The sequence below is a fragment of the Chlamydotis macqueenii genome, chromosome 13 (assembly GCF_036417535.1).
Source record: "Chlamydotis macqueenii isolate bChlMac1 chromosome 13, bChlMac1.mat, whole genome shotgun sequence".
In the NCBI taxonomy this organism is placed as follows: domain Eukaryota; kingdom Metazoa; phylum Chordata; class Aves; order Otidiformes; family Otididae; genus Chlamydotis; species Chlamydotis macqueenii.
The window spans coordinates 14282904-14301169 of record NC_141568.1 but is presented as its reverse complement, the minus strand read 5'-3'; the positions used below and the strand labels follow the sequence as shown (position 1 = coordinate 14301169).

Below are 18266 nucleotides of genomic sequence, written 5' to 3'. Positions count from 1 at the left end.
CACCATTGTGTAGCCTGGGCCATGGCCATCCGGTTCGCACTTGGATCCCCGGCTCCTGACACCGGCCGGGGCCACGGGCCTTTCCCCGTCCCCGGTGGGGACTTCCCCGGGGTCTTTCTGCCGGGAGGTGGAAGCGGCGGTGGCAGGTGAGCTCACCCTGCTGAATTATCCAGCAGTGGAGATTCCCTGGGCACGCCACGGGGGTTTCTCTCCTGTGAGTGGAGCACGGGTGGTGACATTTGAGCAGGGCAGTGACAGCACGTTTGTGCCTCTGAGAAGCTTTTCGCCTGGGCAGAATTTGTCACGAGTCCCCAGGGTGCGGTGTGAGGTGCAAACACCTGCGAGCGGCACCGCGGGCAGGAGGGCCGCCGGCCCCCCACCCCCGACACCCGGGCCGGGCATGAGGGAGCCACAGGACCCCGGTGGCCACAGAACCACCGGAGCGGCGGTGCGCGAGCCCCCGCGGACGCGACGCCGTGGCCACGCGTAAGTCGTGTATTGCGGGGCGTGAAATGCGTGTCAACGCTGTCAGGATGGCCGAGCGGTCTAAGGCGCTGCGTTCAGGTCGCAGTCTCCCCTGGAGGCGTGGGTTCGAATCCCACTTCTGACAAGTAGTTAATATTTTGCGGTACTCCCAATTAGTTTTCATTAAAGTTAATTAGTTAATTAGCCTTAACTGTAACACCTTTTTTTTTTTTTTTTTTTTTGAATCGGTTCCAGATCCTCCGCAAGCAAAAACCGCTTGATGGGGCGGAGCAAAAGACGGAGCTGTCAGAAGTGGGATTCGAACCCACGCCTCCAGGGGAGACTGCGACCTGAACGCAGCGCCTTAGACCGCTCGGCCATCCTGACCCCACTGGACACCCCCCTGCCCCCTGCCACCTTCGTGCCCGGCCGGTGGCGATGGCCACGAGGGATAGCGGCTCGATAAAGTTCTGTGACGCAATGACGCGCCTGGCAGACAAGGGGACAGCAGCAGATTTTGGCCGGATGGACTTGTGCAGGGTCCCGGATACCGCTGGGGAGCGCAGCACCGCACCCAGCACTCCAGGGGTGGGAGACGGGGACAAACTGGGAGGAGGCAGGAGGGGCCGGTTCACCCCCTCCCCGCGCCGGGCTGGTGCGTGGGGCCGGGCGGGACCCACCCGCCACGCCCTAGGGAGGGGCGGGAGGCGGTGGCGGTGGCGCGGGGCCGTCCCGGTGCAGGTGCCCGCGGCATGGCGGGTGCTGCGCGGACCCGGAGCGGCTCCCCGGGCTCCCTGCCCGCCCCCGACAGCGCCTTCCTCTGCTCGCCCCTCGGGGGGCTGATGTGCGTCCAGTCCGTGAGTACCGGGGAGGGGGCACCGAGGGTGGGGGGCTGCTTGCGGAACGCTTTTCTCCATCTCTCTCTGGAAACCGGCTGTGCCCGCCGTCCCCACCCCGTTCTCGCTCGCTGCTCCTCATTCACCTCTAACCCCCAGATCGCCCCTCGCCTCCTTCCCGCTCTAAAGCCGGAGGAAAATTGGGCGGCTCGTCCTCACACCCTTTGCCGGGTGCAGCTGGGCTCGACGCCTGGCAGCTCCCAGCGCCGGGCACGGCCATCCTCGCAGGACACGAACCAGTGAGTTCCATCCTGGTACCCACAGCCGCTGGCGGGGTCCGGGGGGGGGATGTATGAAGCACGGTGACCCCAACCGAGCTGCGTTGGTGTTGCTCCCGGGGTGCCCACGGGACTTTCGCGCTCCCAGCGCTCCCGGTTGTCCTCCCCGACGGTCAGGCTTCGGCGGCCGCTCTCAGACAAGCCGAAGGGTCTCTGCGCTGTCAAACCAAGCAGCAGTGTCACCTCTCCATTGCTTCGGCACCCGAGGCAACCGCAGAATAAACTCCCGGTGCCTGGGACCTGGGGTGCAGGGTGTGTGCACAGGGGTGGGCGTCCAGCTGCACACAGGGCCACGCGTGACCTGCCCTGCTGCGGCGGGGACCCTCTTTGCTCAGCCCCGGGGCAGCAGCAGGACGTGTCCTGAGCACAGACCCGGCTCCCCGCGCCGGTTGTTGACCCCCAGGCATGGCCAAGCTGGTTGTGGCATGGGAGCAAACGCCCAGGGAAGGACACTGCCGGGGGGTGTCTTGCAGGAGCATCAGGAAAGAGAGATGGAGCCAAGATCAGCAAAAGGGACCCTTCGACCCCACACCTGGTCCCACCTCTCCAGCCCGTGGCTCGGGCTGTACCATTAAACACGCTCATCCAGCTCCCGTCCACCAAGACCCGCAGCTCCCCAAAACCTCTCTCCCAAGGACTCCTGCTTTTCTCCCCCCAGCAGCTGGAACAGGGCATCTCACACACGCTGCCTCCCGCTCCCGCAGCACACCAGGCTTTTTCCTACGCGTGTTTTCTCCCCAGCGCATATTTTGTGACCACAAGTGCCAGAAATGGATGCGACAGACAAGGCGGCATTGTCGGGGCAGCGGAGCACCAGGGCGTTGTACTCGGGCAGGACAAAGGCCGTTGTGTTTCTTCTGTGACAATAAGTGATGCGGGCTTACGCAGGGGCAGAGCGGCTTTCCAAAGAGCCCTTCTCCTCCCCATCGGTGGGAGATGACGCCACGGTTCCCCTGCCAAAGCAGGGGCGAGCGCAGGAGCCGGGCGGTGCCGGCAGCTTTGCCGGCTCTGTCCAGACAGATACCTGCTCCAGCTGGGAAAACAGAAGATGCCACGGCTCCATCTGGGGCACGTTCTCACCCCAGCCTTGCCATGGGGATCTCCCCAGACATTTGGTCATCCTGGGAAACATGGAGGGTGCAGGGCTGGAGCCCCCTTGCTCCCCACTTTGCTCTGGCCCAGCCGGGAGGGGATGAAGATTGGTGAAGCAGAGCCCACCAGCACCCCGCCGGCTGCCAGAGCCCCAGCTCTGTGTCCCGGTGCACGGGCTGTGGCTGCGGCTGAGGCTGCAGAACAAATAAGTCAAATCATAAAAAGCTTTGTTTGCTCTGCAACAGCCTTTCTTTTCCAGGCCCCATTGCTGTGTGCTGGTGTCTCATGCTCTGCTTGCTCCATCATGGGTTAGGGGCTTTCTGAATTGAAAAATCCCCACAAACTTGCTGCTCCAGGGATTTCCCTGGGGCGGGGATGCTGGAGAAGGCAGCTGCTCCCTGACCCCATCACTGCAGGCAAAGCAGGGCAGCATCTCCTCCAGAGTCCAAAGATCAGGGGTGGAAACAGCACAGGGAAGGGAAGAAAAAAACCCACAATAAATGAAATGCCACCCTGGGCTGGGCTCTTCCATCCCTGCCTGCCAGGGAGTCGAGGGCAGAGACCTGTTCCCTGCCGCTGCCTCGCGGGCTCTGCCGGAGGCTGCAAGGAGGGAAGAAAACGGCTCTGCCCTGGCTCTGCTTATTTCTCCTCGAGCAGGTCCAGAAAACAGACTGACTCACCTGCTTTTTTGTGGCTCACTCTGCATGCAAACGATGCTGCGGTTGCTACGTAGCCAAACGTGCTTAATGGTGAAGGGTGAGCCCTAAAAGCTGCATGTACAGGAGATACAGACCAGACCAGACCAAGCAGTGGAGAGAAGCTGAGAAGTTTGGGGTTTCTTTTTGTTTTTTGAATTGATGCTGCATCAGGGGGAGGTCAAGGCTGAACCCCTGCCCCGGGAGCCCCCACGTCCAGTCCTGATCCAGCCCATGAGACGGCCCTAGCACTGAGGCAGTGCCTGCAGAGACTGGCCCTGGGCTTGGGAGCTTCTTGGCTGAGGATGTCCAGGTTTCACCCATCCTGTCTTGGAGGACATTCCTGTACCAGCTCCTGGGGCAGCAGTACTGGGGATGAGCCCATCCCCGAACAAGGAGGGTCCCAGGTCCACACCCTGTCCTGAGCCATCCCCAGGGTCCAGCCCTGCTCTGTGGCTCTCACACGTCCCTGTTTTGCTGGGGCCGGGGAACCCAGCTGCCGTTGATGCTGGCAGGCCCCGGCTCATGGGCGATGCTCTGCTTTTCCACCTGCAGGAACCAGCATATGGATACGTTTCCTGTTTCACCCCACAGGTGCTCGGCTTACTGGTGTGGGCTCTCATTGCCGACACAACGTACTACCTCCATGCGGCATATGGCTGGGTGATGTTCGTGTCCATCTTCTTCTGGATATTAACGGTCCTTTTCTTCGTGACTTACCTCCTGCAGCTTCAGCTGAAGTTCTACGTGGTCCCCTGGCCCCTTGTGGTACGTCACCGAGAGGGAGCGAGGAGGGGTCCCAAGTGGGAAACATCCTGAGGAGATGCTCCAAGAGGACCAGGGCTTCAGGCTCTTCTGGGCTGATGGAACAAAGCCCCCTGCACTTTGCACAATGACATTGTTTCATTCCGCCCCTCAGTTGCTTAGAAAATGTTCAGAACAGGGAGGCCTCTATCAGCCCAGAAAGTTACAGCCACCACATCACTCCTGTAGTTGTGGTGCCAGCCAGAAACCTCTCAGCACAACCACATTTAACGATGTGTTAACCTGAGGGTTGTTTGCAGCTTGAGGGGCTGGACCCTTTTCCTCTGGTTCCCCTGGGGAAGAGGAAGGACTGTGAAACTGAGCCTTTTGCTCACTGCTCATCCCAGTGCCCACAAGTCTGAGCCCAGACCTCACAACCTCCTCTTTGCCTTCCCAGCTGATGATCTTCAACGCTGTGGCAACCGTTCTGTACGTCACCGCCTTTGTAACGTGCGCGGCCGCCGTCCAGCCTACGTCCTGGCGGCAGTGGGATTACAACCGGAGAGCCGCGGCGTCTGTAAGTAGTGGTGGGCAGGCGAGGGCCGCGGGGCTGGGGCAGCCGGTGCGCTCACGCACGGGGTGTGCTCCTCTTCCAGTTCTTCGCCTGCCTCGTGATGATCACCTACGGGGTGAGCACCTTCTTCAGTTTCCGCGCCTGGAAAGGGCTTGGCAGCAATGCGGCCACCAGCCAAGTGACTGACCACGCGTAAGGAGCGGATGGCAAAGCCCAGCCCTGGGCCACCCTGGGTCAGCTCATGCTGGGCTTGGTGGCTCGGAGCCTCGCGTGCCACCAGGTCTCGTTGTCAGACCAACCTGTGCTGGCAGTGATGGTCAGTACTGGGTTGTGTGGACGCTACTCTGTGGTCTCTGATGATGCTTTCAGCACAAACCCATTGGTGCTGTCACTTGCAGCCTCACAGGGAGGACAAGGACTCGCTGGAGGCTGAACCTCCTGCTCATCCTTGAGGTTCATCCAGATCCTTGCTGGGGCAGCTCCGCTGAAGGGGCTCAGCCAGTTCAGCACGCTCCGATACTAAAATTCACTAAATCAAGCCCAGGCTCCTGGCTCTGGTCGTTTGCAGCTACAGTGCACGTAATTGCCATTAACGTGACACATAAACGGTGGCAGAGCTGGAGAATGGGGGCTAAGCAAAGGAAGCAGTTTAAACTGTTCTTGTATTGATTTCTAACAACTGGAAGCACAGGTTTTATGCTTTAAATAAAAATATTCCTAAATCCTGCACTGCAGTCTGTCAAGAAAAATATTTGCCTTGCGAGAAGGTGGCACCTACAGCACAGCGTGGAGTGGACAGCAGAGATGTCACTGGCAGAGGTGATTGTCCCTCCCCACCGCGTAGGGCATTGCAGCCTGGCCCCAAGGGAGGAGGGGTAAGGCCACAGGGCTCACCTTGCTGCGCATTGCACACCTGCACAGACACAGCGTACGTCCGAGACCACAAGAGCACGAAGCAGGTGCCAAGGCTTGGATGCGCTCCCTCCTCTGGGCTCAGTGCCAGACACGCCGTGGCGCCAGGAGCCCTATTAACCGGCAAATCGATTCTGCCCGTTAGCTACATGTGGTCTTCCAAAATTAAAACCAAGGCTGCAAATACTCCGGGAACACGCACAGTGCCTCAGGAGAACACAGAACCACGCTGCAGACAGCAAATTCAGCTTTTATTTCTTGGGGACACGGGCTGGTGTTTGTCAGAACCAGAAGCGATGCCCTGCCCAACACCGTTTCCTTTCACACCCTCCTTGTACAAGCTAATAAAAACATATCAAATGAGCTCTATTTATTTCCGGATCTTGCTACAGAGGAAAGCTGGAGCACAGTGAGGGACACGGCAAAATTTAGTGCATGGTCTGCACGGGACAAGTTTTAACGGCTTGTCTGTAGAGGCCAGTTCAGGAAATTTAACTGCATGGATGGAAAATGGCTCGGGCAAACCGCGTTAGCCCCTGGCAGATCTGCCTTTGGTTTTCAGTGAGCTAAATGAAGGGTCAAGTTTCCGCAAGTATGAACATATATATAAAAATCAGTAAGAAAATTAGCCTCTTCATGTGTTGTTGTGATGTTAAAACTCTTAAAATGTGAAGTTAGACTTGCACACAGACAGCTCATTACATAAGAGAAACTTAATTTCTTTAAAAAGCCCCTCTGCCCGATGGAAAATGCATCAAACCAGGGATGAGTGACAGGAGTGTCGCAAAGGGACGAGTTATTCCGGGGACAGCAGCCCACAGAAAACACACAGACAGAAGAGGGTGGCAGAGGGGCAGAAAGGTATTGCAGGAAACACTGAGACGCAACTCCCCATCAGAGCAAGAATTCAGCCCCAGCCATGCCTTGTCGGCTCCGAAATTACAAGAGATTTTGCTTAAAATACAACAGAACTCCCTTCAGAAAATAACTGCCTGAGGTATTCGTTTGTACTGCCATTAGTTTAAGTAATTAATTGATGCAATTGTAACAGGAAAAGAATGAAAACTTTCTTCAGTAAAAAATAACGACAGGGATATTTTTAGCTTTAGTTGCAAATAAATATTTTAGCTCAACCATAAAAAATTAAAATACGTCAGCAGGATTCTTTTAAAATTTGATAAAATCTGTCCCTGACAATAAAAAGTCAACATCATATAAAGCGGTAAGGAGTTAGCTGAAGAACTCCAGCCCATATGCCGAGAGGGGAAAACCAACTAGATTTAAGCCTTTTATTTATCTGATCTTGACCTCAAGATTCACATGGCAGAGGAGCTGCATCCAATTTATATTAAAAACCACGACCCAATGTTTTCATATTTTTTTTTTCCCTGGGAATAAGCATCACAGAATCATCTCTGCTCGCTAACTGACTGCCCCTGCGTGCCTGAGCACTGACTTCTGTGCTCACAGGAGAAGCTGCTGTTTATGGCACGGGCGGCAGGTAGAGCTGTGAAAACCCGTGACTCCTGGTGGGTCAGCTCCCACCGAGGGAGCCGCACCGACGTCGCTGCTGTCAGAACGATCGGAACGCGGTACTGCAACTTAGCACTTACAGTACTCACCTTGCATCAGCATGTTACTGTTGCTGAAAAGAGAATCAAAATGAGCTCGTGTTGTGTTCACCAGAACAGAAAGCCGACAAAACTGCTTTTGATCAAAACACACCAGGAGGACTTCTAATTCCCTTTAAAAAAAAAAACAAAACAAAACAAAAACAACAAAACCCACACAAACAAAAAAACCAAAGACATTTCTTGCAATTTTTAATTTTGCTTCAGCTTCTGCCTTTTATCATTCAAATCTGACAAGCATAAATTTATCGAAGGAAACTAAAAAAAACTCAGAAGGAATAGTTTGGTCTTTTTTTTTCTAAAGGAAGTGCATGTGTGTATCTGGGTGCATGCACTTACAAAGGAGGTTTCAACACACTGGAATAATTCCAGACAATGAACTGCAGAGCCATGAGCACAACACACCAGAAACTTACTGAGACACTGCCCTTGGCATGGCTAGCCAGCCTTTAAAAAGACATTATGGTCTGGCCACAAACCTGTGGCCCCATTCTGTAGTGCAAGTACGGCTTCTTTTTGCCTGCATGGCTAGGAGTCTTCACTAGTACTCCAAAACTATTTCAGCTGAAGAACCAAAGTCCTAGTACTGTTGAAACTACTGCTGGATGTCAACAGGAACAGGATTTAATCTCGTTTCTGTAAGACATTTCCTGTCCACAAACAAAAATTTGTAACGGCCTGGCTGTAGATTTCCTTTGTCCAGGCCGGGTTCTGACTGGGTGACAGCCGCTGCTGAAGGCACCTCCCCTGCTGCACCGACCTGCTGCGGGACAGAGCAGAGGGCTCCGCTCACCCTTTCCATCTGCTCTGAGGCTTTTAACGACGTAGTCACATTGCCCGAGCACGTCATTAAGCAGCAGATTAATGCATCTGAACAGCGTAAGAACGGAGTCCCTGCAGCTCCAAACGCAGTTTAATTCTAACCGCCAAGAGATGCGCCTGGGGTTTTATGACAGGCTATGGCTGCAGCTCCACCAGCAAGCCACTCACCTGTTCTTCAAGGAATGCTGAAAAATGCATTGCTGCACTTCTGTTCCCGACAGTTTAATAGCAAAATGACGCCTTTTAATGAGCATGCTATTCTGAGCAGTAAATGGCATGTCTGCGCCCAACCTACCATCAACGTCTACTGTAAGAACTGATGCAGCTGTGCCACTGCCAAAAAGAAAGTAAGAAATTGCACATATAGGCCAGATTTCCATTTCTCGTGGTTATTTTTCCCAATGTAGAATAGCTGGGGCCTGCACAGAAGTGAACGGGAGGACTTTGCACACTTATAAAAGCCAGAAAGAAAACGTGTACACAGTAACACATCAAATGTCAGAGCTGAAAGGCAGTCTTACGCTAGAACATTGACACATTAAAACACGCTCTTCTGTTAGAAAGCTGTAGCACGTAAGATCATATTAAAGTGTTTAAAGAAAAAAAACAAACAAAAAAAAAACACTGATGGGGAAGAACTCCGAGGTTGTGTATTCGCACCTGTCCTTCCAAGAGCTGGAGGGACACACTCTCTGTACACTGTCATCCTGATTCTGAAGAGTTCTGCAGTTTGGGGAGATGGTTATGATGCCAACCCAATAACAGGCGCACAGTCCCTTTTATTGTCCCCTCGGTGCGCCGGGCTTCTCAGCACGGGCAACAGTTAGGCTGGTGTACAAATACCGTGTGTTTATTAAAAACAGTTACTCTGGTAGAGTTGACAATTTCTTCTTCTGTGGTCACTGAACACCGAGCAGAATTCACAAACAGATGTTTTTAGGATCATGCCCCTGAAGGTACAGTCTGGAGGGTGAGTGAGTTTTCATCACGTGAAAGCACCTTGATTCTCATGACCTTTAGTGTTTCTACGTCCAAATGAAAGCAGCAGCGCGCATCTCCAGAAGGAAAGTAGTGCATAAGCTGTTCTAGGAGGAGGATATTGATGATTTGTTTAATGAAGTCACCACTAACCCACTGCTTAAATCCAGACTTCGACCTTCTTTTTCCTAGAGAAATGGAAGAAAAAGAAATCCTTGACTCAAAGCTTTTTTGGAATTAGTTAAAAAATGAAACAGACAATTAATATTCTGTTTGTTACATCAAATCAGTATAAAAGTACACGTTACCTGTGCATCTATCATTGCACGCAGCATGCTGTGAGACTTGAAAAGGCCTAGCAGAGCATTTATTTTCTCCCATTTGTATCTGCAGGCGAACCCAAACTTCAAGAAGAGATCGTGCAGGGAACCCTGGAGTACGGTCGTTGTCGCTCTGCCAGCCTTTATGTCCAGGTCAGAGCAGTCTCTTGCTTACATCTGGTCAAGAATGCCCAGTCAGCAGGCTCACCCAGTGCTCAAGGAACTAGTGAAATCCAGCTTCTCTGGTTTGCCTCTCGGGTAACCCGAAAGGTGCAAACCCCAACTGAAACTACTCCTCCTGCTAAGACATGGACTGTCTCTTTCTCCTCAGCCTGCCCCTACTTTCACAAAACTTACAGGGGCTGGGGGAGGCAGCAGGGGACATAATTCTGACAACAGTGTTGACTCTTTTGCTCCTTTGTAAAATTTGACTGGACAGACATTGTGGAGCGTTTACACGTATTTCATTTCCCCAGGAAAAAGACCATCCGAAAACCTTAGTAGTTTTTTTGTTTCTCCAGCTTGGATAGAGAAGAAGAAAAATACAAATAGAAAAAGCTTAAAAACCTAATTTGGGGTTCACAGGGGAAAAAAGAAAAACCACCTCAAAACCCCATATAATAGACTCACAGAATGGTCAAGGTGGGAAGGGAACTCTGGAAGTCATCTGGTCCAACCCCCTGCTCAAGCAGGGCCAGCCAGGACTGTGTCCAGAGGGCTTCTGAATATCTCCAAGGGTGGAGACTCCACAGCCTCTCTGGGAAACTGTGCCAGTGCTTGGTCACCCACAAAGTGAAAAATGTTCAGTTAGAAACCAACATTCAAAGATGCAGAAAGTGTGTGTTTCTGAAGAACTGCTCCACATGCCAGTTTCAGTCAAGTTTTCTAGAAATTATTAAATATACATCTTGAGTTTCAATAGCCACTCAGTGGAGTTATTTTCCTTTTGACCCTCGTTCAACAAATGCTGCTACCTACTGTAATAACCTGGCCTTTGGTACTCTCAGACAGAGCTACAGGAAAACAACGGCCGTTACGCCAATGAAAACAAACAATGTCACATACTTACCGCTCGGTAATCCAAGAACATTTCTTTGAAAGCCAGAAAGTCAGTAAATGTGAGAAGCATATCAAATATATCACCTGCCATTTCATCTTTGCGCTGTCTATAGAGAGAAGTTGAGGAGTTAGAAAATTGCATGGGAAATAAATTCATTATTTTAAAATGGTATGAGGTCAAAAAGGATACCAGCATAAGTAGAACAATTAAAAATTTAAACAAGAATGTCATTACAGGTCTATCATAAAGCAAAACTTTATCCAAATATTGCCTTGCAGTATTTCCAATCCAAGGACATTAATATATTATATTTATCCAAGTCCAAGACATAGAAGTATCACATCAGTCCTTGAAAACCAGACAAAGAAACTGACCTGTAAGCCAACAGAAGTAACACTGAAGTAGGATTTATCTATTTATTTATCTGGAGTACTGAAATAGCTAGACAGCTCCCTTGGAAGGTGAGAAAGGCTGGGGAGAGGCACCGAAGGCTCATACACAGCCCTTAGGAATGAGGAACTGTATTGACATTCCTTGATAGAGGACTTTTGATGAAAACATTTTGGAAGAGAGACTCTGTGCTCCCATATCGGCATATTTCATCAAGACTTTCTTAACAGTCAAGGGTTGGGGTTTTGGTTTGGTTTTTTTTTGAAAATTATTTAGTTCTTATTAAAATGAGCTTTCCCTTAAACAGCCTATCCTCTAACCATACTATGTCCATTCATACTAACTTCCCAATGTCTTATTTAAAAAAAAAAAAAAAAATTAAAATATTTTAAGATATTCAGTTCCCAATTACACTTGATTTTCTTATTCAAGGGGAAAAACAGTGATCTTTCAATAGTGATCTCTTCATGCAGTTGGTTAGGGTAAAGTGACCAAATGCAAAAGCTTAAGACAAACCAAACCCTCCTCTGAATGCTTTGTACAAGAACTGCAGTAACGGCATTTCATCACCCCACTCTTGAAAGACTACTAGGCTATTCAAGTGTCCAATACAGAGGCTGAATGAGATAAATGAGACCTAACTTTTAAGTGTCTGGCTTAAAAGTGACAATGATTATGAAAATCCTCCAGTGTTCTCATTCTGATTTCTCTTCCTACCCCTTAAAACCCAATGTATTTCAGCATGACAGTTCAGAAATTTACAGTAGCAGGACATGCTGAAGGCAAGAAGGGTGGACAGTCATTGTCTGCGTGGTCACTTTGTTTTTTAATTAAAGAGGAGCCTCCTTCTAAAGGGAGAACTGTCAAACCTAAGCTTTAACCCAGATAAAAAGAAATAACTGAGAGGCACATAAGCTGCCCCTCAAACAAAAGCAAAGCAGAGACTTACTGCAATGACATTGTGAAAGCAGTCATGTTAAAACCAGGAATCCGATCAAGCAATTTTTCTTCGATGTATTTCTCTACTAAAGAGATCTGAAAAAAACCCAAACAAACCACTCCTGTGACATCACAACAATTTTCAGGAGCAGATTTCAAAACAGTGCATCGTCCTTACACTGACATCTTATTGACATTTTGTATTATCCTCACCGGGCAAAGAACTGCAGACTCGTTAGCCGTGTGATTGCAGCTCAATTATTCATAACACCACTAAGGCAATGAGCTGAAGATTTTTGCTGGGAATATTGGTGAGAACAAAACATCTGCAGAAGTTTTTAAGCAAAAAAAAGAGAAAGGAACCTAAAGCTGCAGAAAACATCTTTCTTGCGCACAGATCATGAAAGAGACAGCAAGCAGAATGTTTGCTCTGCTCCACGTAAACCCAGTATTTTATAAACGGGGGAATACAGGACCTGACATTGGCCTTAAAAAACAAAAAAGCAACAGATGCAAAAAATATTTAAAAGTATCTTACATATTCATTAAAAATAGAAGTATAGATGAGCTTGTTTTCTTCTGAGTCATCAAACTCCTGGTAGTGCTTCTCCATAAAAGTCCTCTGTATTAACTGGAAGTCATCATCTGGGCACAAGAAAAATGCATCACACAGTTAGGAGTTCGGTCATTCTTTTCGTAACACAAATCCCACATTCACCAGTCCTCTGCTTCCCCGTTGTAACCAGCGGAGCCCTGCGCACGTGCAGAGTCAGTCACACCAGCACCGCAGCTGCCGCTGAGCCACCACTCCTGGCCCATCTGCGAGAAGAGAGAGGCTGCTGGCGGAGGGCAGCGCTACGGGAGCCAAATCAGCAGGGCAGCAGCCCAGCAGTCTGCATTCTGACAGCAGCTGTATATTCAGAACGGAATGGGATGAACACATCTCCCTAGCGAGGTCTACAATTACTTCTTAGAAGTTCCATTTACACTTAGTATTAGCAAAAAAGTCCTCCTGCTTCATGCTTCGTTAGTAAGGTTATTTATTCTGAATCTCTTTTCGTTCAGGCTTCCAAGTCAGCAAAAGTGATTCTCTCTTCCCTACAAGAATTCAAAATATCTTTTTTCCTTGAATTCAAGAATATTAGTGAAAATCCCAGATTTGTTTTCAACTGCTAAGGATTTGTTTTCCAGATTCAACTCCATCACCAGGCAAACTGAGGCTGCAGAATCTACACCTCTCTGGGAAGGATGCGGTCAAAAAGATTATTTGCTGTTCTTACGAAGCAGCTGATGGCTGATTAGCACGAATTCTGTCTTGGCATCTTGTAAATGACTTCTTTGCACACACTGACTTCTCAATTAAAATTATGGTCCTGAGAATTTTGCATCTTTTATTGCCTAAGCTGATAGGACCATTCAACATTCCTGCTATGAACAGGTCCTGCCACTTTCCAACTGTATGTATGCATGCATGCAAGTGACACGCAACAAAATCAGCTCAGAAGGACAGATTCCCAAAGTGAAAAGTGGCAAGACACCCATCTCCAGTTATTCAATGCAGCTGCAGATGGAGGAAATAAACCATTCTCTGCGTTCAGCAGAGACAGGATAAGGAAAAATGTGCTTCAACTGCAGCACAAGCACCTTGCATTACAGATTATGAAAGGCTGCCTGCAGTAACAGCAGCAAAGCACAACAACACAGGGTCTAGACAACCATAGCAGCTTCTAAAAACATCCTGACAAACATGTTAGGAGAGCTTTAGGCAGAGCTGGGGAAGGGAAGGCTACCTCTCACAGTCTCTTCCATCTTCTTTACAAAAGGGTATCAAACTTACAGAAAATGTTCATTTCTGTGTGAGATTTACAAGTGCCTGTACTGTTTATTTATTAAGGAGTGTATTGCAGTGGAGCAGAGAATAATTCTCAAGACTCATAAGCATGCTGTTGCGCAAACAGCACACGAAAGACTTTTGTGTATATTTTTACTACACTACCAGGTTAGGGGTCACGGGAACAATGAAAGGAAAGCTTCCATGAAGCAGGCAGGGGCTGTTTTTGCTCTGTATGGCTGCTACCAGAAGAGCAGCTTGCAATATATTTAGCACTCATCTTATTGTAACTACTTACCCATGATAATATCCTCCAGATACCCAACAACTGCATCAAACTCGGCGTCAGAAGGGGAGGAGCTGAAAGCAAGGAAAGATGGCACTGCATAAGCATGTATTTCAACCACAGTAGAAGTAAAAGTTAACAAAAAAAAAAAGTTAACAAAAGCCTAAGTACAAATAAACCCAGTAATTACAAGATAACTGAACAATTTCCTAGTTTCAATGTACAAAATAAACCACGACACTGACAGTAAGACTGCTTCGTGGGGATTCTCATCAGACCTCTACTTATTTCCCCCCAGTAAGGTGCCTAATGGAAAAAATGTGCTTTTACTGGCATTACTGTCAAGGTAATTCTAGTCCTGACGCAGAAGGATGTAAAGAGTGTAATTAAAACAGCAAATTAAACATTTTCCAACCCACAAATCCCAGCTGCTACCACAAGCCTTCCTTCTGCTCTCTTCCCTGCGTAATTCCACATGGTGACCACAGAACTCTGGACACTCTAGAGAATATTTTGAAATACTCAGTCTTGTAGAACCACTTAAACTCAATGTGTACACAAGTATTATATAAGTGAAAAAACGTAAATATTTTTCTTATGCAAGAAACATCCCTACATTCTACAAATAAATGGCATAATCTCTTAAGGTCATTCTATAATGAACAAACACTAAACACCATTATGGATCTGAAGTCACCCAGGGAAGAAATCTTTGGTACCACCATTTCAGGACTCTGGATTCCTCTGCTAAATTTATTATTATGCAGCTTGTTCAGACACACTAAATAATCCACAGGATGTCCCTGGCCTTGGCATTCAGAGCTCCTCTCTACTGGGGGATGAACTTTTCCTATATTCTTCAGTAGATGAGAGACAGGCTTTCCTCAAACACAAGGGAAACAAGCCTCACAGGACATTTATCTTTAAGAAAAAAATTAGCTTTCATCAGCGAAAGCACCATTTAAATTAAAATTAAATGTCTATTTCTCTTTCAAACTTCTCTTTAGTAAACAGAACACTCTTTCAGATTAAGTTTGAAAAAACTCATTGAAGTTATTTTGCTACTAAATAATAGTCCAGTGAAATTAATCCAAGAACAGTTTAACTGACAGTTTAACTATAATGAGCCATAGGGCTCATTCTGACCAGGAAAAATGAGAAGATATTTAATTTAAAAAGGCATCTGATCACCAAGCGATGTTGTAGCAACATTTCTGATCTGTTAAGCCTTGGGAGAGGAGCAAAGCCAAGGCAAAGGACTGTAAAAGTGTGCTGTCCCACCAGAGGGCAGGACATCACCAGGAGAGGAGCTGGCACTCAGCGTTACAGACTCTGAGCATCACATTCGCCACTTCAGGCCACAGGGCTCATCGCTTGCCATTTACAGGCAAGCACAGAAGACTTTGCTATGGATCATTTCCGCTCTTTTTTCCCCTCCAAATAAGTGCTACTACCAGTTTTATAGCTTAATGTAGCAGCAACAGAAAATTCAAAGTATTAATTTACACCCTGGTTTAAGCCTGTAAGCTGAATAATGGAATTTTAACTGTTTCAAATTCTGTCTCTCTACGTGACACACCTGCATCCAGACACCGGAAGAAACACATGCTGACCAGCCTTGTGTTTAAGCCCCTGTTGCCTCACCATGTCACGTGAGACTTTTTACAGACAGCTTCAACCAAATTGGCTGCTTCACCCCACGTTTGTCTGGCATGCTTTCCTCCTAAAGCTTGTGTCAGAAGGGGATGTGTCCCTGTGCCTCTGTCACCCCAGCTCGTAGATTTGGTTCATTTGTGATGCTCTGTGGACTGAAAGGCCATGTGCTTCCTGGGCTGCTTCAGTAGCTTGTGCTGGCCTAAACGTGACCAGAAGGAGATTAAAACACAGAGAAATAGTCTCCTCTTAGAATCCGTGACAACATATGGTGTTGAAAAGGAAAGAGAAATCTTGAATTTAAAAAAACCCTCTGATTTTTATTACATGCCTTGATCACTCAGCAAGGGGTATCTCGTGCGATGCTCGCTGCAGTTATGTTTAGTTTGATCTCACCTAAACTCTGAAATGAGGTTATTTCCTCCTGGAGCTTTGCATTCTGCACCCTTGGTCCTCTAAGAAGCAGAATCTGCTAATCAATGCGCTACAAAGTCATTCCTGTAACTACATTCCTATTAAAATATTTTAACTATGAAATAGTTTATTGAAAGTCTGACACAGAATGTAGCGTACTCACACAGCTACACCAAAGTTTTCTTCATCAGAAGTCTCCATCGTTACTGCATAATCAGTCTGGTGGAGAGGCAATCTGCTATATTGCTGCTGTTAGCGGTTCTTTCTCCCTCTTGGACAAAGTGCTAAAAAATAACACGTGACTTAGCGTTAATACAAATTCAGATGTTAAATTACCATATACTTCTCAAACAACTAATCAGGAGAAAACCTTTGCATTTTTAAATGTAGAGATTTAAAAACCATGTTCTTCCAAAGTTACTGCTACTTCTTTTCCCTAATAACTCAAGTTCTCTAGGAACCTTCTCTTCCTACGGAGAGAACAGGCTCAAAACTGCACACACCTACAGTTAGCCTCTGTAAAGGTGTTTTAGGTAACCTTTACATCTTTTCTCCTCAAACATCTATAACTGACTGGAAAGACACAAGAAAACGAAGCTAGGTAAGGCAAAGATGGCACAGTGCTCCAGCGTGTCGCAGAGACAGCGATCTGGATAGCGATGCCATGCGCCAGCCCAGGGACTCCGGCCAGCGCTGGGCTGTCCCGGCCAAACCCTCGGCCTGTGGCTGCGAGCAGCTGCTGAGCCGTGCCAGGGCCAGGGCACACAGCAGCCTATGCCCACCGCGACGGGCTGCAGCGCGCTGGGGACGCCCTGCTCCGCCACCCTTGCCGAGGCGTACCCAAGGCCGGCCTGCAGAGCAGCCCACCGAGGCGGGGAGCCAGCTCCCCGCCACCACCCCTGGGCCTCCGTGCCCGCCCCCCCCCCCCCCCCCGCCTTCGCCGTTTATGGGTCCCGAAGCCCCCAACCCTGTCCCTCCGCAGGGGTCCCAGGCACCCGGCCCGCCTCACCTCTCCCGCCTCAAAGGGACCCAGCGACCGACCCCTCATCCTCCCTCCCCAAAAGGCGGCCAGGAGACCACTCCGTGCCCTCCACCCCGCAGAGGGGCCCGGGGTCCCGGCCTTGCCCGCACCCACCACCCGTCACTGCAGCGCCGCCGTCCCTTCTCCTCCGGCCTGGCCGTCTCCTAGGAAACGCTTCCTTCCGCCCCGCCCGCAGCCAATCGGACAGCGGAGGCGGCCGCGGAGGGCCCGCCCACACCCCAAAAGACCAATCAGAGCGCGCGGAGGGGGCCGTGCCGGGAGGGCGATGTCCGCCGCTATGGCGGGCTGCGGGGCCTAGCGGGACTGCTGGCAGCGGCGGGGTGGGCTGAGTTCGGTGTCCAGGTACCACAGGGGGTCCTAGGAAAAAAATAAAAAGCCAACAGATAATGCGCCTCGCTAGGATGCACGCAGCGCTCTTCCCGCCGTTATTAAAGCGAGTTTTCCCCTCACAGAGGGGGACCCAAGGCCTCAGACACACGCAGCACCACAACGTTTGTAACCCTGGCTGTCAACAGAAGCAAAAGAACTAAAGAACATCAAATAGCCTTCAAGACATTTTTTATTGGTGAATGGACAACTTTGCTACAATTCATTTCCCCTGATGGGGGCTTGCGGAGCCACCTCCTCCCCGCCCCAGCCCCGTTGGGGCAGGCAGAGCCCGAGGAGGGCACTGTGCCGGTCACGGAGGATTGAGCTTTACCAGGACACCCCCATCGTGGATTTCAGCAGAAAGCCAGTCGAAGTGTACAGTCTTTCCCTTCATGAAATGAACAGGACAGTTCTCTGCAACACAGCTCCCTCCTCCAGCACCACAGGATTTCTCTGCCCAGCACCAGCTGCACGGAAGACGGTCTGGGGCAAAATTTTCTAAAGCATTCACATCTTTTCAACAAGGAATGCAGGCACTTAGTCCCATGTCCACAAAGGCAAGTGTCTTAGGTCACCTCCGTTTCACAGGGAACCAAGACAACTAGAAGCCTTTTGGACCTGGGCCTTAAGAGCTTAATCTCATGCAGCAGTTGATACAAATCAGGAGTCCTAGGCACTTCTGAAAATTTTACCTCAGTTAATCCTGGCCAGGGAAACCAAAGCCCTGAAGTTACTAGAATCTATTAAGGCAGAGTTCAAAATGGTTCTGTCCCACCTCTTTCCTAAAGTATCTCTGTACCTTAGGGATAAAGATGTATCATGGCATTTGGAAGCATTTAAAACTTCAAGTGATTCTGAAATTCTAAGATCCCTGT

The 18266-nt window shown here is 49.3% G+C and overlaps 2 protein-coding genes and 2 non-coding genes across 5 annotated transcripts; 2 read left to right on the top strand and 2 right to left on the bottom strand.

Annotated features, from left to right (window-relative positions):
• Nucleotides 1–527: 527 nt before the first annotated feature.
• Nucleotides 528–610, top strand: TRNAL-CAG (transfer RNA leucine (anticodon CAG)). The gene has a single exon. It is a non-coding gene; the product is annotated as a tRNA-Leu (tRNA).
• Nucleotides 611–769: 159 nt separating this feature from the next.
• On the bottom strand, nucleotides 770–852 carry TRNAL-CAG (transfer RNA leucine (anticodon CAG)). The gene has a single exon. It is a non-coding gene; the product is annotated as a tRNA-Leu (tRNA).
• Nucleotides 853–1165: 313 nt separating this feature from the next.
• PLLP (plasmolipin) lies at nucleotides 1166–5473 on the top strand. Its single transcript, XM_086758256.1, has 4 exons — nucleotides 1166–1322; nucleotides 4021–4194; nucleotides 4628–4747; nucleotides 4827–5473. Exons 1-4 carry the CDS (start codon nucleotides 1218–1220, stop codon nucleotides 4938–4940), a joined length of 513 nt encoding a protein of 170 aa, XP_086614382.1. The 5' UTR covers nucleotides 1166–1217; the 3' UTR covers nucleotides 4941–5473.
• Nucleotides 5474–7462: 1989 nt separating this feature from the next.
• On the bottom strand, nucleotides 7463–17148 carry ARL2BP (ARF like GTPase 2 binding protein). Of its 2 annotated transcripts, XR_015260039.1 has the most exons (8): nucleotides 17116–17148; nucleotides 16144–16264; nucleotides 13926–13987; nucleotides 12335–12441; nucleotides 11807–11892; nucleotides 10477–10573; nucleotides 9396–9584; nucleotides 7463–9275 (listed from the first exon to the last, which is right to left on the bottom strand). XR_015260039.1 is itself a non-coding variant. In XM_086758257.1 (7 exons), exons 2-7 carry the CDS (start codon nucleotides 16179–16181, stop codon nucleotides 9195–9197), a joined length of 471 nt encoding a protein of 156 aa, XP_086614383.1. In that variant the 5' UTR covers nucleotides 16182–16264; nucleotides 17116–17148; the 3' UTR covers nucleotides 7463–9194. The 2 variants fall into 2 exon arrangements, 1 of the variants encoding a protein (XP_086614383.1); XM_086758257.1 differs by lacking the exon at nucleotides 9396–9584.
• Nucleotides 17149–18266: the final 1118 nt, after the last annotated feature.

Bases quoted from the DNA above. Each gene is read 5' to 3' on its own strand.
- PLLP (XM_086758256.1), top strand. From the start codon at position 1,218: ATGGCGGGTGCTGCGCGGACCCGGAGCGGCTCCCCGGGCTCCCTGCCC. The intron at 4,195-4,627 runs GTACGTCACCGA...TTGCCTTCCCAG, and splicing joins TGGTCCCCTGGCCCCTTGTG to CTGATGATCTTCAACGCTGT. The intron at 4,748-4,826 runs GTAAGTAGTGGT...CTCCTCTTCCAG, and splicing joins ACCGGAGAGCCGCGGCGTCT to TTCTTCGCCTGCCTCGTGAT.
- ARL2BP (XM_086758257.1), bottom strand. From the start codon at position 16,181: ATGGAGACTTCTGATGAAGAAAACTTTGGTGTAGCTGT. The intron at 11,893-12,334 runs GTAAGATACTTT...GGTTTTTTTCAG, and splicing joins CTTCTATTTTTAATGAATAT to ATCTCTTTAGTAGAGAAATA. The intron at 9,276-10,476 runs GTAAGTATGTGA...CCATTTCTCTAG, and splicing joins TGTTCTTGGATTACCGAGCG to GAAAAAGAAGGTCGAAGTCT.